General features: G+C 62.0%; 3 protein-coding genes across 7 annotated transcripts; 2 read left to right on the forward strand and 1 right to left on the reverse strand.

Moving 5' to 3' along the window:
* Positions 1–701: 701 nt before the first annotated feature.
* PSMD2 (proteasome 26S subunit, non-ATPase 2) lies at positions 702–7973 on the reverse strand. The gene is made up of 21 exons (XM_039557177.1): positions 7801–7973; positions 7017–7073; positions 6490–6654; positions 6121–6242; positions 5522–5746; positions 5260–5418; positions 4844–4988; positions 4595–4655; positions 4185–4331; positions 3908–4014; positions 3390–3517; positions 3226–3313; positions 2791–2953; positions 2574–2675; positions 2341–2486; positions 2042–2125; positions 1741–1909; positions 1549–1643; positions 1280–1406; positions 1075–1193; positions 702–993 (listed from the first exon to the last, which is right to left on the reverse strand). The coding sequence occupies exons 1-21, from the start codon at positions 7933–7935 to the stop codon at positions 811–813; spliced, it is 2727 nt and encodes a 908-aa protein (XP_039413111.1). The 5' UTR covers positions 7936–7973; the 3' UTR covers positions 702–810.
* Positions 7974–9398: 1425 nt separating this feature from the next.
* Positions 9399–17785, forward strand: ECE2 (endothelin converting enzyme 2). 5 transcript variants are annotated; one of them, XM_039557152.1, is made up of 19 exons: positions 9399–9516; positions 11199–11288; positions 11667–11811; positions 11999–12214; positions 12289–12413; positions 12558–12704; positions 12781–12846; positions 13019–13207; positions 13622–13764; positions 13880–13994; positions 14247–14357; positions 14549–14647; positions 14735–14812; positions 14978–15081; positions 15419–15529; positions 15836–15903; positions 16553–16743; positions 16825–16920; positions 17045–17785. In XM_039557152.1, exons 1-19 carry the CDS (start codon positions 9475–9477, stop codon positions 17219–17221), a joined length of 2313 nt encoding a protein of 770 aa, XP_039413086.1. In that variant the 5' UTR covers positions 9399–9474; the 3' UTR covers positions 17222–17785. The 5 variants fall into 5 exon arrangements, with proteins under 5 accessions (XP_039413086.1, XP_039413088.1, XP_039413087.1 ...); XM_039557150.1 differs by having other exon boundaries at positions 9407–9516; positions 11202–11288; XM_039557153.1 differs by lacking the exons at positions 16825–16920; positions 17045–17785 and adding an exon at positions 16084–16142 and having other exon boundaries at positions 9404–9516; positions 16553–16733.
* A 634-nt stretch (positions 17786–18419) lies between these two features.
* Positions 18420–21663, forward strand: LOC104687979 (mitochondrial ubiquitin ligase activator of nfkb 1-A-like). The gene is made up of 4 exons (XM_010397276.3): positions 18420–18981; positions 19204–19291; positions 19369–19489; positions 20242–21663. Exons 1-4 carry the CDS (start codon positions 18748–18750, stop codon positions 20933–20935), a joined length of 1137 nt encoding a protein of 378 aa, XP_010395578.1. The 5' UTR covers positions 18420–18747; the 3' UTR covers positions 20936–21663.
* The last annotated feature ends 871 nt before the right edge of the window (positions 21664–22534 follow it).

Consider the following 22534-nt stretch of genomic DNA (forward strand, 5'->3'; position numbering starts at 1 on the left):
CACCCATCCAGCACCCACCCCTCTCCTACGGCCAGGAGCTGCACCTGCCCAGAACCCACCCAGCACCTCTCACCCACAGGGGACATGGTCCTCACCTTGTACCCTGCAGGATGCAGCACCTTATCCCTACCCTGCACGCATCCCACTCCCCTTGGGACTCAGCACCACACACCCATTCCACTGTCCATCCAGCACCGCACTCCCACTCAGACACAGCCTCCCCCTGCCCGCCCAGCTCGGGCACAGCAGGGTCCAGACATGGTCAAGTTTGGAAACAGGGCAGGGCTTTCCTCTTTGCTAAAAATACTTCCCATGTGGCTTCCATCTCCCCCTCCCCAGCCGCTTTTAACCCCAGTGCCCACTCTGGAGCAGCACCAAATGATGGCAGAGCCCAGTGCATCTGGAAGGGCAGTTGAAAGCTCAGAGTTGCCAGCCAAGACCCCCCACGAGGGCAGTCCCAGTCAGGTACAGGCCCTCCAGGCTAAAGGGGAGTTGCACACTCCAAGCACATGTGGCTGTGCCAGGCACACACACACAGGGCACAGTTAGATGCTGAAATTTACGAGTACCCATGGCACTCCACGACTCTTATGTTCACGCCCCGCATCTTGGGGTCTGCACTGTGCCCAGCTTCCATGGGCCACAGGCACACCCAAAGGGATGAGAGCCCAGCCCACACTTCCAGCACAAGGAGAGCAGCGTTAGAGTCTCCGCATAGTTTATTTCCTTGACTCTCAGTAACAAAAACAAACTAGGTTTTTTCCCTCCCCTCCCAAACCACCTACCCAACCCCCCCGGCTTCCCCTTGGCTCAAACATCATAGTTGGGGTTCTTGCGTAGGATAACAAACCCCTCTAGGATGGGTGTCACAGGCACGTGCTCCTCTGTGGCCAGCTCTGCCCGCTCTCCATGTGCAAGCAGCACCGGTGTTGTGTGAGTCTGGAAGCCAGTGATGGTTTTGGGCTTGCCTGCCTGGCCCACCACATCCACAGCCTGTGAGAGAAGAGCAAGGTCAATGCCAGGGACACACAGGGACACCAGAGCACCCCCTGTCCAGCCCTGGCTGCCCCTTACCTGTCCTACCCGAACCGACACAGGCAGAGGCCGCAGCTCCTCGTCGAAGGTGACCAGCATGCGGGGCTGCATGGCAGCAACAAGGCCGTAGAGAACGTAGTGGGACTTGCCCAGGATAACTGGAGGGGAGACAGAAGTAAAGAGGCTGAGCTATGCCTCTCTGTGGGGCAGAGAGGACTGGGGGGACAGAGCCCACACAACTCACTGTTGCGCACATCCAGGAAGGACACGAGGACAGTCAGCAGCCCAGCCACAGCCACCTGGCTCATGAGCTGGCGATCACTGTGGTATGGGCATAGGGTGAGTGTCCCCTTGCCCAGATGAGTCAGGCCCTAGTGTGGCAGAGAAAGCACATGAAAGAATGATGGAGTAACTCCTGGGACTCCCAGCCCTGCCCTCAGGAGGGTGACATCCCCAGGACAGGGACCCCAACCTTCCCCTTCCACACACAAGCAGTGAGCATGGTATCATCACCTGGGCCAACCGCACCATGAAGAGGTTGTTGGGGTCCTTGGCGTGGTACTGGGCCAGCTGCCGCAGCATCGCTGCCAGCCGGGCGTTGTTGGTACCTGGGGACAAGGAGGTGCAGGCAAGAGTAGTGTACAAGGCACGGGTCTCCCACCTTCTCCCCTGACAAACCCCAAACCAAGCTGTCCCCAGGCTTACCACTGCCCACCATGCCCATGGCAAAGATGGAGTTGTAGGAGACCTCGGGGTCAGCGTCGTGGGAGAACTTGCTGAGGGTATCAAGGATGTTGAGCCGGGGATTGGAGACTGAGATAAGAGCCAGGGCCAGGGGCACAGCACGGCGGAGGGTGGGCTCCCCATACCGCAGCTGCACAGAGGGGAGGTGGGTGTTAGACCCAGATCACCAAGCGCAGAAAGCTCTACTGAGATGTGAGGCAATAAACAGTTTCTGCTCCGAGGTCCCTTCCCAGCTTTGTGCTGTCCCCCTGGTGACACTCACCAGGTGGCCGAACGTGCGCAGGCCCATCTCCGCACCAATCTCCTCACCCATGGCAATGAGCGCGATCCCCAACACCGCTACGCCCTGCAGGGACACAGGCACTGAGCATTAGGCAGGGAGCACCCAGCCCAATTACCAAGTTCTTAAATCTCTGTGCCCACCCCAAGCCTAGGGGGACAGGGTGAGCAGGGGATCCTGCGGAGAGCTGTTTTCCTTCAGCTCTGACACCACAATGACCTTAGGGAGCCCTCCAAAGCAAGTTCCTGCTCCAGGAACACACATCCTAGCCATTTCCCCACCTGATGAGCCCCCATGTCAGCTGAGCTCTCCTTCTTCTCCTTCTCTTTCTTGTCCTTTTTGTCCTTGTCCTCCTCTTTCTCCTTGGAGTCAAAATGCTCACTACAGATGTGCAGGAGCTGTTGCACCTTCAAGACATTCCCTGAGCCTGGAGGGAAAGTGGAGGACTAGGATCAGCAGGCAGAGAGCCCTGGACCTGCTCCTGCCTCCCCCGACCCCAACCAGCCCAACTCACCTGCGTAGGCACAGATATCCACCAGTGTGTTGGCAAAGCTGCGGAATGGCTCTGACACCACCTCCAGCGCTGCCAAGATGGCCTCAATTGCCTCTCCCTTCCCTGTCAAGGAAAGAACGGTGGTTATGGTGGTGTCATGGTGGTTAAAGGACAGTGGTGGAGGGGTGCTCCCAACCTATCCCCCAACCCATGAGCCACTGGCACTGCCCAGCCTTACCCAAGTGGTTCAAGCCCAGGCCAAGTGGCAGCCACCGGGCGTATGTGTCCTTCAGTTCCGTCTCTGATTTCTCCATGATGGTCTGGAGGATGGTCGAGGTGACATCCCCATTGCAGGAGCCCACTGATATCATCCCACAGGCCAGGGCGGTCACACCAGCCACCTGGTGAAGGGGAAAGGAGCCGTGTCATACACAGGGACAGCTCAGAGTAAGCTGGCCTACAGCACTAGGTACCCTTGGTCTCCACTTCCTGTGCAAATCTGGGCTACTGGGAGACCTGATGGTTTCCTACACTCCTAAATCAGCTGCAATCCCATTGTGGCAGCAGCTCAGATAAGGAAAATAGGGTCATGCTCTTCTGGCACAGCATCTGTATTCCAGGGGCACTGGATGGGGAAGCAGGAATCACAGGCAAACCCTGCCTCACCACCTACCTCCATGCTGGACTTGGAGTCTCCCATCACAGGTAGCAACAAAGTCAGGACATCCTCACGGTTGGAGCCTGCATACGCCAGTCCCAGCCTGCAGAGAGTCCAGAGGGGTGTGAGGGAGGAGCTGCACCCCGTGCAGCACAGGCAGGCTGAGGCCAGGCCCTTACCCAAAAATGGCTCCAATCCTCATGGTGTTGCTGTTGTGGAGGACATAGTCAGACAGGAGGGCCAGGGCAGGATCACACTCATTTTTCACCCCTGAGTTGACGATGCCACAGGCCAGGAGGGCTCCAGACTGCAAGACAGAAGCACCATCACACACTAGCCACCAACACACAAAGCTCCCTGCCAGCCAATGACTGATGTCACCTCACGCATCACACCCACTCCCCAAGATGTGCAAGTTGGTACAAGGTGGGCAACACCACTCTGGATCCAGCTGAGCAGTCCAAAGCTCGTAGCTCTGTGACAACAGGAGCCCCCAAGGTGCTTCAGGCAGTCCCCAAGAGATCCACACCTTGCTGTGAGATGCTCAAAAGCCTGGAGCATAGAGCATCCAACCCTTCTCTGTGCAGGAGCTGAGCTGCACAGGGGACCAAAGCAAAGACCAATCTCTAGCCAGCTGCACACCCAGCTCACAGCAGGACTGCCCCACGCAGACACAGAGCCAGGATCTGTCACTGACCTTGATGTAATCCTCTGAGGAGTACAGGTACTTGTCAATCTGCGTGAGCCCCCCGTCCACGTCCCACAGCAGGATCGTGCCCAGCGAGGCTGCAGCACTCAGCATCCCTGTGGTCCCAAGGGAGAAAGGCCCACATCAGGCCTGAACTGATGTGCCCTGCCTGGGGCTTGTGGTAGCCAGGGACATGGGCCAGCTCAGCCACCCTCACCGCAAAAGGGACAGGGTGGTAACCCCAAGCCCAGAGGCACCTCCAGCCCTGCCCAGCCAGCTCGCTCACCATGGTCCTTGTTCTTGTACAACCATTTATTGCCATCATCTGTCAGCAGCTTGTCCTGTCCAAAGGCAGCGTTCACAAAACCATTCACAAAGGAGGAGGCCAAATTCATCCGGGCTGAGTCCACTTGGGAACCACTTCCCCCAAACCCTGTGGAAAAACATCATAGTGAGGAAAGCAGCAACAGAAGCCCTGCCAGCCCTCCATTATGCAGCCATCCCACACCACAGGGGAACAAGGACCTGTCCCACCACCAACAGAAAGGAGAAGCCCAAATTCACAGGTCAGAGACCATGAACAGGCCATCTGCCCACCTCAGGATACACATCTGACCACACAGGCTCAGAGGTGCTTGGCAGCCTCAGGAACTCCCCACAGGCAGGGACGATAAAAGCCACAACACAAGCCCTTACGGTTATTTTCCAGGTGGGTTTTGTAAATATCGTCCGGCACTTTGGGCTCCATGATGTCCAGCTGCAAAACAAGGGAGGAGGGGGTTACCTCCTGGCCAGCACATCCTACAATGGCAATCTCTCCAGGAGGTGTCTGGCCCAGATCATAGGGATGAAGGATTTCTTCTCAAATCTTGCCACAGAGCCTGGCAGACAGGGCAGCCACAGCTGGAGGTAGCCCAGGGTGGTTTTCCCAGCTGGGACACTCACCTCTCTGGCTAGGGCCAGGAAATTGCTGTTGAGCTGGACATTGGACATGATCTCTGTTAGGTCCTCATACTCCTCCACATCCTCATTCAGCTCCAGGAAGACCCCATGGCGGCCCAGCATAAAGGCCATCTGCTTCTGGACAACTCTGTGCAGAGGGGAGGAGCTTCCTGAGTGCCCAGAACCGAGCAAGCCCCAGCACGAACACAGGCTCACCAAGCAGTGTGCCAACCTGCCCTGCCCAAGGCATATAGAGATGACCCACTCCTGCCCATCCTCATTTCAGGGACAAGAGTCTCAATCCAAACCCCCAGACATCTCCAGCAGTGACAGATCCAACCTGTCTCTGCCCAGATGGGGAAACCTTGCCCCAACAGGATAAGCAAAGGCTCCAGAGGGCAGGGAACATCTCTGCTTACACATCTTTGCAGGAAGTGAAAATGTCCTCCACCAGCTCCACATCATTGAGCATCAGAGCCAGGCGCAGGGCTTCAGGGTAGCGATTGAATTTGCGGAAGATGCCCAGGGCACAGCGCAAGAGAGCCGAGTTCTCGGGCTCCGGGACATAGCTTACACAGCTTTAAGGAGGAGACAGACATGAGGGTGACAACCACATCAGGCAATCTTGGCCCAACAGGGATCAGGTCCTGTCCAACACCTCAGCCTGCCAAGCCCCCTCACCTGGTCAGGTAGAGGCACACTTTGGAGTAGGCATTGTCATCGATGTACTTCTCCAGCATGTCCATCTGCTCTATCTCCATGAGCAGGTCACAGGCCTCATGCTCTGCGTTGTGGGCCATGTTGTAGGGGACGATCTCCTTGACCAGAGTGAGAAGTGTGTCCCTCTGAGCCTTGTCAGCTTCATCGATCTCCTGCCACTCCTTGGCCACCTCTCCTGCCAAGTGCCTGCAGGAACAAAGGGGCATCACTGCTACAAAAACCAGTTTCACTGAGCCATGAGAATGCAGAGCAGCTGCTCCCAGTTAGCCAGGGTTGTGCTGTTTATGGAAGCTCTACATTCTGCAGAGCTTACAAGGGACAAGCCCAGAGGAGGAACAGGGTTAAGAGCAGAGATTTCAGAGGCCATGGCAGCAAGACCTCTGCAGCTAGAAACCCCTGCGAATAGAGCATGAAGTGACACATGTGCAGGTGTGACAGGGGCAGCTGAACACCTGACCAGCTAGTCAAGACACATTCCAGACCGGCCAGAGCCAAAGCGCTCCAGGAAAATTCCCCTGACCCCTTATCCTTCCCCAAGCTCTGGTCCCACTCAGGCTTACCTGACATATTCATGCCCCCAAGATGCCAGCTCCTCTTGGGAGCCCACCAGTCGGTACTTCAGACACTCACGCTCCCCACTCATGGTCATGGCCAGGACAGAAATGATGTCTGCTGCAAAGCGCTGCAGGAAGAGTGCAGAGCTCCAGACACAGGCCAGGAACAGGGAAGCAGGGGCAACCAGGGACACAACACCCTCCCTGTGCCCACAAACCACCACAGGTGGCAAAGGTACCATCCTGGCAAGTTATAATCCTCTGGAGCAAGTCACAGAGACTGCTGTTAGATCCCAGGGTCCAGAGGGCTCTGGGATCGCCTGCCCCAGCACTGTCCCCTCAGTCACATGGGATGGTAGGGCCAAGAGTTTCTACCTTGTTCTCTCCTGGAGCCATGTTCTCATAGATCTCTTTCAGCTTGCCATAATGGGGCCGTAGGAACTTGAGGGGTTTGGGAACGGAGGTCATGGAGGTGGTGGAAGAGCGGATCTGCCTCCGCAGCTCCTCCAGGGCTGGGCGGTAAAGTGACGTGTCTTTCTCCTGCAGAGGGAAGCTGGCTGTCAGGGGCTGGTTCCTGAGCCACCACCTCGTCAGCCCTCCCCAAACACAGCCACGGCTCTTAGCAGAGCAGCCCCCCACTCTGGGCTGCCTCCTTCAGCCCAAAAGCTGGAGAAGGAGGGCACAGCAGGGCAGAAAGCCTCTTACACACCAGGGACACAGAGGTCTCTTGGGCACAAGTCAGACTGGCAGCAAGGTTGGGGGACAGATCACAGCAAACAAGGAGGGGCCCCACCCCACTCAAGGTAAAATCCCCCCATCTCCACTGCACTAGGAACAAGTGGAGCCAGAGAGAGTCAAATCCTGGCCAGGACTCCTTGCTGAGGGGCACAGCACAGACTTACCCCCAGGCGCTCCACCAGCATCTCCAGCTCATCCTGCAGCTGCTTGTCCTCCTCGGACTGCCAAAATGCACAGGAGAAAGCAGAGTTAAGGGTGCAGAGCACAGTGAGTCTCAGTGTGACAGAGGCAGGGATGTCACCCCAAGCCACAGGGGCACCAGGACAGTGACACACTCATTGCTCAGGGCATCATCCTGTCCCAGTGCTGCCAGGGTGGAGCAGCGCTCATGTTACTGGGGATACCCTCCCAAAGAAACCATCCATTCCTGGGGTGTGAGACGCACCTCCCCCATTACTCTGTGCTGTATGGAAACAACCCATTAGAGAGCAGCACGTCAGATCATGGCCCAGCGGAGGGACACCCCAGTGACAGCAGCCCCTTCACTCACAGGCTGTGTCCCCCAGCCCATGGGGAGCCCCAGAGCCAAGGTCACCCCCATGCTGGGCAAAGCGGGGACCCCTCCATAGTGCCCACCGTCACACGCACACCCTGGTTACATCACAGCTTCCCTCACCAACACTCCTCTGAGACCCCCAGGCCCCCGCCCAGAAATGGGAACCCTCAATTGCGTCACGCGGGCACCCCATGACGTCCCGGCGCCGTCACGCGTCCCCGCTGGAGGGAGTCCCCGGAGGGACGCTGGCCGCCCCCGCGACGTGGGATGACGTCCCGTTCCCGGAGGGATGCCGGCCAACCCCGTGACGCGGGATGACGTCCTGCCCCGCCGGTGACGCGGGCCCGAATGGGCCGTGACTCAGCTGCGGCCCGCGGCGCGGCGGCACTCACCAGCTCCTGCTCCTTTTCGGGCCCGGCGGGCGGGTCCCGGCGGTCCCGGCCCCAAGGCGGCGTGGGCTTCTCGTCGCCGCCTGCCCCGGGGCCGCCCTGCACCCGGCTCTGCCCGCCGCCACCGCCCGCGTCCATGTTCGCCCGGCCGCGCTTCCGCCGCACCGCGCCTGCGCAACGCCGTGACGGCACCGCCGCGCGCCGGGGGCGGGGCCAGGGGCGGGGCGGCCCCACGTGCGGGGACATCGGCACCGGCACCGACTCTGACAGTGACACCGACACCGACACGGGCACCTACACTGACGCCGGCATCGGCACTGGCACCAGCACTGACACCAGCACTGACACCGACACCGGTACCGGCACTGACACTGACACTGACGCACCAGTATTGACAGCGGCACCGGCACTGACGCTGATACCGGCAACGGCACTGGCAGCTGGAGAGCCGGGGCTCCGCCGCCCTGGCATGGGCCACGCTGCCGCCCGACCTGGGCAAGTGAAGTAGTATTGCTGGCAGGCTTGCCGTGGCCCCCATATGTCACAGACACCCGTGGGCACCCTGGTGCCCCACTACCTGTGTGCACACACACCCCTCCTGCTCACACGTGCCATGCTGTGTGCCCGGCTCCACAGCTTGGGCACGACAGTCCCGCCAGGCACCCCGGGGGGCACTTTCACCCCCTGTGCAGCAGCACCCCGGGCACCGAGCGGGTGACCTGCAGTGACGGCCTGTCCCGGACAGGTGGTCACACAGGGTTGGGAATTGTCAAGGCAAGGTGTGAGGTTGTGCACAGCCACGGCCTTCCCCTCGCTCACCACCAAGGCTCTGACCATGGCTGTGCACCCCTGTGTGCGTGTGCTGTGGCATGGGCCTGAGGGTGACATCGGGGTGCCATCCTCTAGGTACCGGGGATGGGGTGTCAGTGTGCGTGTGTGCATCCACCTGTGCGGGCGCCGGTGCACTGGGATGTGTGCCCGGGTACCGGAGCAGGGGGTGCCGCTGCGGCTGTGCACCATTACTACCCGCTGCCGGTGCCAGTGACCAGTACCGTGCGGCGCTGGGGTGCCCCTCTGAGTGCTGAAGACAGGAGCCGGTCCTTGTGTCCCTGTGTCCGTGTGCCGGTGCCCGTTGCGGGCAGCCGCGTGTGAGCCCGAGTTCTGCTGCCCGTGCCGGTGTGGGCGCCGGTCCGAGTGCCAGTGTCGTGAGGGCGGCTGCGGGTGCCTTTGCGGCTCACCGCCCCGGTGCTTTTGCGGCTCTCTGGGGGTGCGAGTGGCGGTGCCGGTGCAGATACCAGTGCGGGTGCCGGTGCGAAGCTCCTCCCGTGCGCACGGCGATCACCTTGGTGGCGGGGCCAGGCCGAGTGGAGCGGAGCGGGGCGACCGGGCTGGGCACCGGGGTCTCCGCTCCAGCCCCTCCCGGGCCGCCGGCCTCCGTCGCCCCCGCCCGGTGCTTGCGGTCCGCGCGCCGCCGATCTCAGCTCCTGCGGCTCCATCCCTCCGGCGCGGCCCCATCTCTGCCCGGCCCCATCCCTGCCCGGCCCCGGTGCCTGTCTTGGCGGCAGCGCGGCGCCCGGTGCGGGCCATGGCGGCGGCGGAGGCAGGCGGCGCTGCGGCGGCAGCGGGGGCCCGGCGCGGCCCGGGCGGGGAGCGGAGCTAGGCGGGAGGCGGCCCGGGATGGCCAGGATGAACGTGGCCCTACAGGAGCTTGGACACGCCGTGAGTGCCCGGGGCAGCGGCGCGGCAGGGAGGGGGGCAAGAGGAGGGGAGGACGGAGGGCAGCAGCGAGGGGCTTGGCGAGGGGGACAGGAGGGGGTCGGAGCACAGGAGAGCCCGGGGGCTGGAGAGCTCAAGGAGATGGAAGGGGCTGCGGGGGCTTCGGAAACCAGAGGGAGGGAGGGCGGGGGGGACTGGTGGATTACAGGGGGCGGCGAGAGCCTATGGGATTCAAGGGCTGTGTGGTGCCGGGGCTAAGGGAACTGAGTGGCTAGAGGGTCGTTCTCCCCATGGTGGAGGAAGAAGGACGACCCCCCCCCCCCCCAAATCCCTGCCTGGGATCGGACAGAGGGAACTGGGGTGGTTCAGCACGGCCCCACAAACCCCGCTCCACCGAGGCATGAAGCGTACCCGGGGTACAGTAATGCAGCTCATAGGGTGACCCTCAAGACAGCACCTCTGGAAGGGGCAGGGGGCTCTGTCCCCACAGATCTCAGATCTACAGAGGAGGTAGGAAGAGCCCCAGAAACAGGCTCCTGCCTTGAGGATGCGCAGAGAAGATGCTGGAGAGGGGGTGCTGGCTACTGCCCAGGATGAGGACCACCCAAAAGGGGAAAGGAGGATGCTGAGGGGAGCTGGGGTGGTGGGGGGGCCTGGCTGGCCAAGCTCCTACAGGATGCTGAGCAATCCCTCCTAATGCCAGCATCCTCCAGGAGCCCAACTCGGTGGGGGGCTCCTGCCAACTGTCAATCCCACCCTCCTGCTGCAGCCCTTGGCAATGCCCCCTCCCCATCCCAGCAGTGTGGCAGAGCTGGGCATGAGGCACTCTCTCTGCTTTCCCCCCTGCCCATCATCCGTCTCGCCCCAGCTCCTTCCTGGTCCACGACAGCAGCCCTGCAGGCAGCCCTGGGCATTCACTTTAGTCTGCAGCACGGACTGGAGGGTGAGCTGCAACCCACCCAGGCGTTAACTCTGAAGCCTAAGGATAGCTCACAACTGGCAGCATTGCTGATTCTCTTCCACCAAAACCTCTAGCATTTTCTTCTAGCTTATCCCCCCCCCCCTCCAATGCTGCTGGCTCAACTCCACCACCTCCCTCTTGGCTGAGTCCTCAGCAGCCCTCACGGCTGGATCTGTGCAAGCTGCCTTGCGAGGTCAGGAGTAAGGAGGACCCTGCCCTGATGGCTGGTACACACTGGAGTGCCCCTTCTCCCCTCGCACACTCTGTCCTGAGTCCTGGTCACCCCCGGAGCCAGGATGGGGCTGGAAGCACTTCCAGATGTTTCAGACCTGTGCACATCTGCATGGAAAGTTCCAGTCAGGAGAGGAGGGGTGAGACAGCAGTACTAGGAAACGGTTGCTTGGTGACGGGGACCATGTCTCCGTGGCGATGTGTCACCTGTCGGCAGGGCTGATCCCACAGCTGCCATGGCTACGCAGAGAGATGCTCCGGTGACAGCCCCTGAGACCCTCATTAGCAGCTCTCCCTGTGCTCCCCAGGGCCACACAGGGCTGGGGACAACCTCTGGGGGAAGCCCAGGCACACTGAGAGGGGTCAGGGGCTGCCTCAGCCCCACTGTGTACTCACTGAGCAGGCACCGGTCCCTGCCATAAGAGCCAGAGGGTGTGGCAGGGCGGGGAACGGCTCCCCCCACGCCCCTGTTCCAGCCCGCTCCCTCCCGTAGCAGATGCCCAACTACAAGCGCGCCACGCTGCAGGACGAGGAGGGGCCGGAGCCAGCGGGAGATGGCAGCGCCTCTCCCGACAGCGTGGAGGTGAGGTCTGCCCCGGCTCCTCCATCCTTCCCCTCTCCATCCTCCCTAGCCCCCCTCCTCACCCTCTGGGGCCTGCCTGCAACCAGGTGGGCAGTGGGAGCAGGGTTGGGAGCCAAGCCAGACCTGGCTGTCCCCAGGGATGTACTGGGAGTCAGCCAAAATGCGGCACAGCGTGTGCCTGGACGATCGTCCTTCCTTGTGGCTCGGGCGGGGATGCCAGCACCCACCACCGGCTTGCCAGGGCTGGTGGGGAGAGATGCCCTGGTCCCCATCTCCTCATGCAGCCACGTGTGCACTGGGCAGCGGCGGGGAGGGAAGGGGGGGCAGTGATGTTCGCCCCCCCCCATGGTGCGATGGCAGGTCCTGCTCCCTGCCCAGGTGGGGTTTCGGAAGGGGCCGGGGACGCTGCTGAGCCGCCTGGCCTCGCGCAGCCAGCTGGAGCTGGTGCTCTGCGCCGTCGCCGTCTCCCTGGCCCTGCTGCTCAGCGTCGCCGTCGTCACTCTGGCCATTCAGTACCGCAGAGGTAGGGAGCCTTGGCAGTGGTGTCCCCACACCCTGGAGGACACGGGAGGATGAGGAGTGCTGGGTCAGCCCAGGGTGCCTGCTCCAGGTGCTCTGCCCATCCTGGGGTACAGACAGGGCTTGGCCCCGCTCCGTGCCTCAGTTTCCCCAGTACACTCGCCCAGCCCCAGGCATGCCTTCCCTGCCAGATCCCTCTCACAGCACGTGCCTGACGGATGCCTGTGTCCGGGTGGCCAGCAAGATCCTGGAGGCCCTGGATACAGAGATGGACCCATGCCAGGACTTCTACCAGTACTCGTGCGGGGGCTGGATTAAGAGGAACCCGCTGCCCAACGGGCGCTCCAAGTGGAGCACCTTCAACAGCATCTGGGACCAGAATCAGGCCATCATGAAGCATCTCCTAGGTGGGCACCAAGGGGTCACAAACACGGAGGGGGTGACCCCTGTGTCACTGGGGCTGACCCACAGCCTCTCGCAGAAAACGCCACCTTCAACTCCAGCAGCGAGGCAGAGCGGAAGACCCAGCGGTACTACCTGTCCTGCCTCAAGGAGCAGAGGATAGAGGAGCTGGGCTCCCAGCCCCTTATGGAGCTCATCGACAAGGTGGGCAGACACCCACACGTGAGCCGAGCTGTCAGGGCTCAGCCCAGCACACCTCCTGCTCAGCTCTTCATGTAACCGGGGAGGGAACAGCCCTCGGGGTTGCATCCCATCCCTCCTTGAGGTGCCGGCTCTGTCTGCTGGCAGATTGGGGGATGGAACATCACTGGCTCCTGGAACCAAACCAGCTTCATGGAGGTGCTCAAGAGCGTGTCAGGCACATACCGGGCAACTCCCTTCTTCACGGTGTATGTGGGTGCAGACTCCAAGAGCTCCAACAGCAACATCATCCAGGTTGGCACCTGGGCACCCAGGGGTGGCAGACACCGGGGGACACCGGAATATCTGTGCTGCCTCTCTCTCCCCTCAGGTGGACCAGTCGGGGCTTTTCCTCCCATCCCGGGATTACTATCTGAACAAGACTGCAAACGAGAAGGTGAGGCTGGGTGCTGGGTATGCTGCCAACAGTAATCAGGGGAACTCCACTGGAATGGGATTCGAGCAGCACTGGGACGAACCTGGCATCTCCATCCTGCCTATTGGGTGCCCACCCCAGGGAGGTGGGATGAGCTGTGGTCAGCACTGAGGCAAGGCTTGGGGTCCCACAGGTTCTGGCAGCATACCTGGACTACATGGTGGAGCTGGGCACGCTGCTGGGGGGCACCCCGGAGCCCACCCGCCTCCAGATGCAGCAGGTGCTGGACTTCGAAACCCAGCTGGCCAACATCACCGTGCCCCAGGCTGAGCGGCGGGATGACGAGAAGATCTACCACAAGATGAGCATCGCCGAGCTGCAGGTGGGCATGGCCCAGAGCAGCCTGGGGACACCCTTCTGGGATATATGGGGAGACGTCCAGAGGGCACCGAGGGGTCTGTGCCTATTGCTGTCCCCACTCTGGGACACTCTGGGCAGCCCCATCTGCTGCGGGACGTGCACTGGGTGTTGAAGAGTAGTGCCCATCCCCCCCAGTTGTTACCATTTGGGGGAACCTGCCGCCTCGCATTGTGGGGTCCAGGGGTCCCCTCCTTGTCCTGCAGCATTAAGAGCAGCAGGAGGGGTGCTTGGGTGCAGAGAAGGATCTGGAGTGGTGAGGGACTTCGGGTCCTTCCCAGAAAACACAGTTCCTGCCGCAGGAGATCCCCTCCATGCTGAGCAGGATGCAGCAGAGCCATGCCAAGCCCCTGGTGCCACATCCCTGTGTCTCCTCCAGCTGCTGGCCCCTGCCATTGACTGGCTGGATTACCTGTCCTACGCCCTGGCCCCACTGGAGCTGGCGGACACAGAGCCTGTGGTGGTGTATGGGGACACTTACCTCCAGCAGGTCTCTGACCTCATCAATGACACTGACAGGAGGTGAGGCTCCTTCATATCCCTGGCGGTGGCCCCCATGGCAGGGGTACCTTTTGGGCTCATCAGTGTCTTGGAGTCATAGACCATGGTGAGCTGCAGCATCTCTCTGCCCCCGCAGCATCCTGAACAACTACCTGATCTGGAACCTGGTGCAGAAGACGGCCTCCAGCCTGGACCAGCGCTTCGAAACAGCCCAGGAGAGGCTGCTGGAGACACTCTATGGCACCAGGAAGGTAACGGAGGGCCCTGGGATCAGAATCCTCTGCCCTCAGCCTGGAAAGAGCCAGGACCTCCTCTGTCCTTCAGATGCCCTTGGGATGCTAAAACCTGGATGCTTCCGAGGGAACCCAGGGACCATCTTTTGGGATGGGGGTTTTGCTGCTGCGCATCTCCCCTCTGATGAGGAGGCAGAGCCAGGCTGGGTGAAGGCCGGGGAGCAGGGGAGTGGGCTGGGGGTCTCACTGACCCTCATCTCACTCCCACAGTCCTGCACGCCCCGCTGGCAAACCTGCATCTCCAACACGGATGACACACTGGGCTTTGCGCTGGGCTCCCTCTTCGTCAAAGCCACCTTTGACCGGGACAGCAAGGCCATCGTGAGACTACTTCTGTCCCCATCCCCTCCCCACCACCATCCGCGGGAATCCCGTTCCACCCAAGCCCCAGGGCTGGAAGGCGGGGAGCTGGGAAATGGGACCCCCAGCCCTGGGGAGGTTATATCCTGTCCACCCTGTCCCCACCAAGGCATTGTTGGGGGTAGGGCATCTTCGTTCCCTCCCCTCCCCAGGCTGAGGAGATGATCAGCGAGATCCGTGCAGCCTTCGAGGTGTCCCTGGACCAGCTGGACTGGATGGACGAGAAGACCAGGCAGGCTGCAAAGGAGAAGGTGACCCCAGGGAGGGAAGTGAATGGGAAACCTCACCCTACCCAGATAAACCTCCCCATCTCACTGCTGGGGCCTCTCCCCATGCAGGCGGATGCCATCTACGACATGATTGGCTTCCCTGACTTCATTCTGGACAACAAGGAGCTGGACGATGTCTACGATGGGGTAGGGGGCACCTGGCTTTTGGGGAGAGGCTTGGTCATGCCAAGCTCTGGGGGGCCCCATGGTAGAGCAATGTCCCTATTTGGGACATTATGCAAAGCCACCCCAGTACTGAGTTCATCCTGGCCAGGGTGTGGACCTGTCCTCATCCTTCCTCTTCCTCACCAGTACGAGGTCTCTGAGGACTCCTTCTTCCAAAATATGCTCAACTTCTACAACTTTTCTGCCAAAGTGATGGCTGACCAGCTCCGGAAACCCCCCAACCGCGACCAGTAAGGGGTGGGCTTGGGGCAGGGAGAAGGATGTGGTCCTGGGTGCCTGGATGGCACTGGTTCAGTGGGGAGGAGGTCACCCTTGTGGGGTAGCACAGCACTGTAGGTCACCTGTAGTAGCACAGGTCACCTGTGGTAGCTGTAGCTTGTCCCCAGGACAGGGTCCCTTGGTAACAGGATGGGGGCAAAAGTGTCAGCCCTGGGCAGGGCCCTGTGGTGGGCAATGGCACGGGAAGGTGCTGGGGTTGGGGTGAGAGGGGACGCATCCCTGCCTGTCCCCTCTCCCTGTCCCATCTCCCTGCCTGTCCCCTCTCCCTGTCCCATCTCCCTGCCCCAGGTGGAGCATGACCCCACAGACTGTCAATGCCTATTACCTGCCCACCAAGAACGGGATCGTCTTTCCTGCTGGGATCCTCCAGGCTCCCTTCTATGCCCGCAACCACCCCAAGTGAGTCTGGCATGGGGGGCACCTCCTGGAGGCATGGGTTGGATCAGGGCCAGCACGCCACAGAGCCTCCCACAGTCACAAAGAAAAGCCCTGGAGAGCTTGAGTGTCCCTCAAGGCTTTACATCCTGCAGTCAACACCACCTGCAAAGTCCCCTTAGGGCCACCAATGTCCCCAACAGGACTGACTCCCAGCTGGGTCCCAGCTGGAGCAGAGTTTCACTGGATGCCCACACACAGATGGGGTGGGCTGCAACAGTATCATTAACACATCCTGTACTTACCTGGTTCTTTCCCATGGCCCCACAGAGCCCTTAATTTTGGTGGCATCGGCGTGGTGATGGGGCATGAGCTGACGCATGCATTTGATGACCAAGGTGAGAGCCTACAAGCAGCGTCGGCCCCGACCCCCGTCACCTTCCTGTCCCCCCCCAGTCCCTGCCCTTGGCGTGGGGAAGGGGTGCCCTGGGTGCACAGGGGTCCCGCTTTGCCATCCATTGCGTCATGTGTGCTCGTGCCCCCCTGGCCACCCCCCTTCTATTGTCCTGTCTCCCCAGGTGGCACCTGCCGATACCTTCCCCCGGCTTCTCTGTGCAGCTTTCGCTCCATCCGCTTGGTGAGGACACAGTGTCTGCAGCCCCAGCCCCCTTCTCATCCTCCTCCCTCCAGGGCATGGGATGGGTCCCTCTCACATCCACTCTGCTTTGCGCCTTCACCACAGCCCTGGAGCCAACATGGGGTCAATGAGTGAATTGGGGGTCAGAGATCTGGGTTGGCATAGTGGGAATGCAGTGGGGGATGGCTGGGGACCCAAGTACATGGCAGAGCCCCAGGCAGAGCCTGCCCACAGCAGGGGCTGGGGGACACCTTTCCCCCTGGGCGTGGACCCAAGGTGCCAGGTCCCCCGGCATCCCCCGGTGCCATTCCCCCACCACACCCCACTCTGCTTCGGGAACCCCTGCAGCAGAGGGGCTGCAGGGGGACGGCTTCCCCTGGTCCACCCCAACCCACAGCTCGGTCCTGCAGGACGGGAGTACGACAAAGAGGGAAACCTGCGGCCATGGTGGCAGAACTCCTCCCTGGAGGCCTTCAAGAACCGGACGGCGTGCATGACAGAGCAGTACGGCCACTACACCGTCCACAGCGAGAAGGTCAACGGGCGGCAGACACTGGGCGAGAACATCGCCGACAACGGCGGGCTCAAGGCAGCCTACAACGTGAGTGCCGCCATCCGGAGGGGACACGGACCCCCGTGCCTGTCTGTCCCCCCCCGGCGCTTCAGGCCAGCTCTCCCACAGGCTTACAAGTCCTGGCTGCAGAAGAACGGGGAGGAGAAGCGCCTGCCAGCCCTGGGGCTCACCAACCACCAGCTTTTCTTCGTGGGCTTTGCGCAGGTAGGGCGGAGCCAGAATATGGGCTTCCCGTCCCTCTCTGGCTCCTCGGAGCCACCCCGTAGCTCCCCATCCTGCACCGGGGGGTGCTCTGTCCCCATCCCTGAGGCTGCTCCTGCTCCGTCAGGTGTGGTGCTCCGTCCGGACGCCCGAGAGCTCCCACGAAGGGCTAGTGACCGACCCCCACAGCCCCGACAAGTACCGTGTCATCGGCACCCTCAGCAACTCCCGGGACTTTGTCGAACACTTCGGCTGCCCCCTGGGCTCCCCCATGAACCCCGGCAAGCACTGTGAGGTGTGGTAGGAAGGGGGAGGGTGCTGGGGACAGAGGGGATGATGCTCTGCTGTGCCCCCCCTCCCCAGACCTCAGTGGCTGCCGGAGCTGGCCACGGGCAGAGAGAAGTCCCGCTCCTGTGCTCACTCTGCACACCCCACTTCTGCACCCTCCCCGGCACACACGGCCCCACACCAGGCACCCACCGCAGCCCCATCCACAGCTTGGGGCTGAACACGGCCGGCAGAGAGGCTGTAGCACCCCCAAAACGCAGCTCTGCCCCCCAGCCCTGATGTGCTTGAGTCGGGCACAGCTCAGTGTCCCCTGTGCTGCGCCCCCCGCCTCAGGCGGGCAGGTCAAAGGGGCCCCAGGGAAAGCACCAGAGCCAAGATCCCCCTGCTCCTGCCCAACAACCTGCCGGAGATGGAGGCTGGGGGCCACCCGGCTCCGCTCTTCCCTTGTCCTCTCCCAGTCCAGCTTGGCTTCCCCATCCACTTCTGCTGGGACCAGCGGGCGGCAGCGGGGACTCTGGTGCCTTCAGCTGTGGGTGGCTGTCGCCGAGTTTATTTAACGATTAAAAGCAGTTTCCACTTACTCCAGCAGTTCCGGGTCCTTCGCGGTGTCGGGGCGGGGGGAGAGGTGGGATCTGGAGCGGTGGGGGGGTGACTCCAAGGCTGGGGACGCGGGGGAGGTGAGACATCCCGAGGGAGGGGAGCGGGGGATGATATGTCTGGATGGACATTCCCTGAATGAGGGAAGCAGAGGTGTGGGGAGGAACCGCAAGGCTGGTGGGGACGAGCCAGAGCCGCGGGAGTCCCCGGTAAAGCCCAGCCCGGGGGTCCCGCTGCCTCGAGCGGGTGACCCCAACCTGCCCCAAGCCTCCACTCCGAGCCCCCGGGACCCGCCCCGGCCGGTCCCGCCCCGCACAGCGCGGCCCCAGCCCTACCCTGGGGTCTCCCGAACTCCCCGGTACCGGGACCCCGCGGGACTCCGCAGCAACGGACCGAGGCGCTTGCAAGGGCTGCTGGGAGTTGTGGTCCTACCCGCGAGCGGCGGAAGACATGACGGGAGCTGTAGTTCGGCATGAGGGATGCTGGGAGGGGTAGTTCGGTCACGGAAGGCCCGCCGCCCCGCCGCGAGGGCTGGACTACATTTCCCAGCAGGAAGCGCGGCAGGGCGAGGGTCCGGGCCTGGGCGCCTCGGGGGTACGGGGGCAGCGGGGCCGGGCGCGGCGGCGGGGCCGGGCCGGGATCGAGCCGGAGGCTGGGCCGGGAGAGATCGGTGGGCCGGACCTGGGTGGGAGCCTGGGCCAGGCCCCGGGCTGGGTCACGGGTTCTGGGCCTCGGCCCGATCCCGGGTGCGGGACTGGGCCCCTGCTGGGCCGGGGGTGCGGGGTCGAGCCGGGTACCGCGCACCTGGGGTGCTGGAGGTGAACTATCCCCGCCGGTGCCGTGGGCAGGCTTGGCCCTGGGGCAGCAGAGCCTGAGGACAGGGGCGGAGGAACATCCCTGCCTTGGGGTCCGGGGCAATGAGACAGCCCCACCTTGGGGACAGGGATGCAGGGACACCCCTCTCTTCGGAACAAGGGCAGTGGGATGTCCCCATCATGTGTGACACGGCCCCATTCCCCACACAACATGCTCACCTTGCAGGCATTGCCGCCCAAGCCTGGCACCATGGATAAACCCATCACTCCGGGGGAGCTGCTGTGTCTGGGCTCCAGCCTTGCCTTCTCTGGCCTCTTCTACTACTTGTACAGGAGGAAAGCCAGAGTCGTGGCACGCATACAGGTAGCCCTGTCTCTCTTTCCTGCCCACTGTACCTTCCCCACTGCCCTCCACACTTTGATTTGAGTGCACACACTGATGCCTGCAGCCTGCTCCATCCTCTGGTGACTTCATGACATGCAGGACTGAGCAGGCCACATCCTGCCAGAGATCTCCACAGAGCCATTCTTGGCCCACTTGCTACCTGTCCCTGCCCGTGCTCACACTCAGTCCATGCTCTTCCAGGAGGCCCCAAAGCTCCAGGTCGATGACGATTTGCCAGCCCTGGTGTCTGCAGCTGAGGGGAGGTGCCTGCCTTATGTTGCCCTGGAAGGTAAGGACACCCTGTGGCCTTGCACGAGGGACAAGGGTCAGGATCTCTTTTGGCCATGCCACATCCCTTGTCCTTAGGCATAGTGCTGCCAGCCCAGGCTGCACTGACCAGCCACTACCATGAGGGGCTGCAGGGCGTGATCCAGAAACTGCTGCTGAAGGAGCATCGGCTGATCTGGAACAGCTTGGCCCAAAGCTGGTGAGTGATGGGAAGGGACCACAGGAGTGGGCTTGCAGCAGTGAGTCCAGACCCCCATCCTCTGGGGCCATGTGAGAGGCAGCAAATAACTTGGTTAAAGACTTTAGTCCCTATGCTTAGCTCAGCGATGAGAGCTCAGAGCTTCTCTGCGTTGTGGCCAGCAGGAACAGGGCAGCAGTCATGCCCCTGTACTTGGCACTGGTGAGGCCACACCTTGAGTCCTGTGTCCAGTTCTGGGCCCTCAGCTCAGGAAGGTCGTTGAGCAAGTCCAGAGAAGGGCAGCAGAGCTGGTGGAGGGCTGGAGCACACGTCTGGTGAGGAGCAGCTGAGGGAGCTGGGGATGTTTAGCCTGGAGGAGATGCTGGGGTGGCCTTACTGCTCTCTACAACCCCCTGAGAGGAGGTTGTAGCCAGGTGGTGATCGACCTCTTCTCCAAGGCAACCAGTGACAGGACAAGAGGAAATGGCCTCAAGCTGTTCCAGAGAGGTTTAGGTTAGGGATTAGGAAGAACTTCTTCACAGAAAGGACAGTTAGACATTGGAATGAGCTGTCCAGAGAGTGGGAGGCTCCACCACCAGGGAATTGGTGGAGATTACATCCTTGGAGGTGTTTAAGGAAAGACTGGACATGGCATTTAAGTGCCATAGTTTAGTTGCTAAGCTGGTATTCAGCTGTAGGTTGGACGTGATGATCTCAGAGGTCAACCTAACTGATTTTGTGATTCTCCACACCCCAACCCTCTCCACTTGCAGGAGCGAGAGCGAGCGGGTGCTCTCAGAGCAGATCTACACCGTCCCCTTCCTGCTGGCCTCACCAGGCCCTGAGGCAGTGACACAGGTGAGTGTGGAGAGCCCACTCCAAGCCGTCTGCCTGCCCCTGGAGATGGTGTACGAGCGGTTTCAGCAGCCAACCCACGGCTTCCGTGACCTGCTGGGCCAGTACCTGCTCGGGGAGAAGCCCAAGGGCATCCTGGAGACGGAGGAGATGCTGCGGGTCGGGGCTGGGCTGACGGGCATCGGGGAGCTGTCCCTGCACCCCGACGGCTCCCTGCACCTCCAGCCACCGGCCCGGGGAGGCGAGTTTTTCCTGTGCCTGGGGGACTGGCAGACGGTGCTGTCGGAGCTGGAGTCGGCGGGCGGGCTCTGGAAGGGGGCAGCGTTGCTGTGCGCGGCCGCGGGGCTGGCCGTCCTCCTGCACGCCCTGTGCCGCGCCTACCGCCGCTCCCGCCCCAGGCGGCAGCAGGACAAGGAGCTGGATGGGGAGGAGGCCGGGGACCGGGCACCCGAGGACTCCTGCGTGGTCTGCCTGTCACGGCCCCGCGAGTGCGTCCTCCTGGGCTGCGGCCACATCTGCTGCTGCTTCCGCTGCTTCCAGGCCTTGCCTACCCGCCTCTGCCCCATCTGCCGGGGGCCCATTGACCGCGTGGTGCCCCTCTACCAGGCCTAAGAGCACCTGGGGGTGCCCAGGGAGGGGCAGCACGAACTCAGCCGAGCCTGGAGCCTGCCGAAATCTCAGCTGTCTCCTCATGTGCAGCTGTGCAATTGCTATTGGGAGGGAGGGGTCTTGGTGTGCCCTTCAGTCTGTTTTAGGGAGGGGGGGAGTTACAGCCTCCTCATCCTCCCTTTGTCTGCCAAGAAAATCTACACAATGCCTGAGCTAAGGAGCTGAGACCCCAACCCCACACTGGGGCACTACTTTGGCTGCCAGCTGTTGGACTGGTGTCCCTTTTTGAGCCATGACCTCCCAAAAGCCACGCAGGACTTCTCCCTTGTGGTTTTTTTTCCAGTGTGTGGTTTTATGGGGAGGATTATGAGGGCAAGACCAGGGCTGGTGGGACACAGCAGGCACAGCGAAATGGCAGAGACCCAAACCTCAGTGGCATACCTTGGTGCCACCGTTTGTCCTGCCACCCCAATCCATGTTCCTACAGCCACTGCCCAGGCCACACTGGGGACACCCAGGGGCTGGCAGTGAGGAATCCCTTTGCCAGCTGCTCTATCACCAAGAGGGATTTACGTCCCTCTGTCACTCTCTGCAAGGAGAACAGCTTTAGGGTGCCCCAGAGCCTGCCCTCGTGTCCAGCCCCACTGCACAGCTTTCCTGCTCACCTCCCGGACAGGATCAGGTGTGGGAATGACTTGCAGTGATGTGGAGTGATAAAGCCAAGGAGCCGAGCTCGGCCTCGCCTCTTCCTTCGCGCCGTTAAGCTGGGGGCTGGGTAGGTGCTGGGAGCCAAGGCTCTCCCCTTGGAGGGGTGGGCACCACTGCCTCCCCTCCTTCCTCATCCAAGGAGCTGGCCCAGGTTCACAATGGAGCCCAGGTGCATCTCCTCCAGATGCAGCCCTGGATGGGGGGTGGCAGGACACACAGGACCGTTGCCAAGGTGATTGTGCTCCTCGGGTCTCCATGGTAACTCTCCCCTGGACTGCTCCCCATCACTGCCTGGCTGCAGTTGCCCAGGCAACCCACGGGCTCTCCTGGCTCCTGCAGCTTTGGGGCACCCAGGGTTTGGGGGTGGGGGACAGTGCTGGCAGGCCACTGTCAGCCAGGCAAGCAGTGTTGGGATTGGAGGGAGATGATGTGCCCCCTCCCCAGGGCAGTGGCCACCATTGCTGCCAGGCTGGGGGCTTGCTTGGGCCAAGGGTACCTTTGCAGGGTTGCCCCCAGGACTCACAGCCAGACATGAGGCCCCAGAGGACCCAATAAGGCCTGTGACCCACATGCATTTTTGGGGTAGGGATGTGGGGGGGGAGTTCTCTGCCTCCAGCCCCGTTTTTCTCAGCCCAGCCTCTTCCCTGGGCTGCAGAGTGAGCAGTGGGGCCCAGATCCCCCCACCCCCCGGCACCGGGCATCCCCCCCGCAGCAGGAGGGATTTCGGGAAGGAGATAAATACCAGATGGGAGAGGGCCGGGCTGCCAGGAACACACTCCCTGCATGCCAAGAGCTGCTGGCGCGAGTGGGCGCGTGGGCCGGGGAGGGCGGGGGGTGCCCCTGCTCCCGGAGACTGCTCACCTCATTCCCAGGGCCCCACCAGCCAGCCAAGGA

This window comes from Corvus cornix, chromosome 9 (genome assembly GCF_000738735.6).
Source record: "Corvus cornix cornix isolate S_Up_H32 chromosome 9, ASM73873v5, whole genome shotgun sequence".
Taxonomy (NCBI): domain Eukaryota; kingdom Metazoa; phylum Chordata; class Aves; order Passeriformes; family Corvidae; genus Corvus; species Corvus cornix.

Coding starts and splice junctions, on each gene's coding strand:
- PSMD2 (XM_039557177.1), bottom strand. CDS start 7,935: ATGGACGCGGGCGGTGGCGGCGGGCAGAGCCGGGTGCAGGGCGGCCCC. Junction 3,518..3,907: donor CCTCAGAGGATTACATCAAG/GTCAGTGACAGA, acceptor TCTGTCTTGCAG/TCTGGAGCCCTCCTGGCCTG. Junction 2,676..2,790: donor CCTGGGCTTGAACCACTTGG/GTAAGGCTGGGC, acceptor TTTCCTTGACAG/GGAAGGGAGAGGCAATTGAG.
- ECE2 (XM_039557152.1), top strand. CDS start 9,475: ATGGCCAGGATGAACGTGGCCCTACAGGAGCTTGGACACGCC. Junction 12,414..12,557: donor TTATGGAGCTCATCGACAAG/GTGGGCAGACAC, acceptor GTCTGCTGGCAG/ATTGGGGGATGGAACATCAC. Junction 14,813..14,977: donor TGGACGATGTCTACGATGGG/GTAGGGGGCACC, acceptor CTTCCTCACCAG/TACGAGGTCTCTGAGGACTC.
- LOC104687979 (XM_010397276.3), top strand. CDS start 18,748: ATGCAGGGACACCCCTCTCTTCGGAACAAGGGCAGTGGGATGTCCCCA. Junction 18,982..19,203: donor GAGTCGTGGCACGCATACAG/GTAGCCCTGTCT, acceptor ATGCTCTTCCAG/GAGGCCCCAAAGCTCCAGGT. Junction 19,490..20,241: donor AACAGCTTGGCCCAAAGCTG/GTGAGTGATGGG, acceptor CTCCACTTGCAG/GAGCGAGAGCGAGCGGGTGC.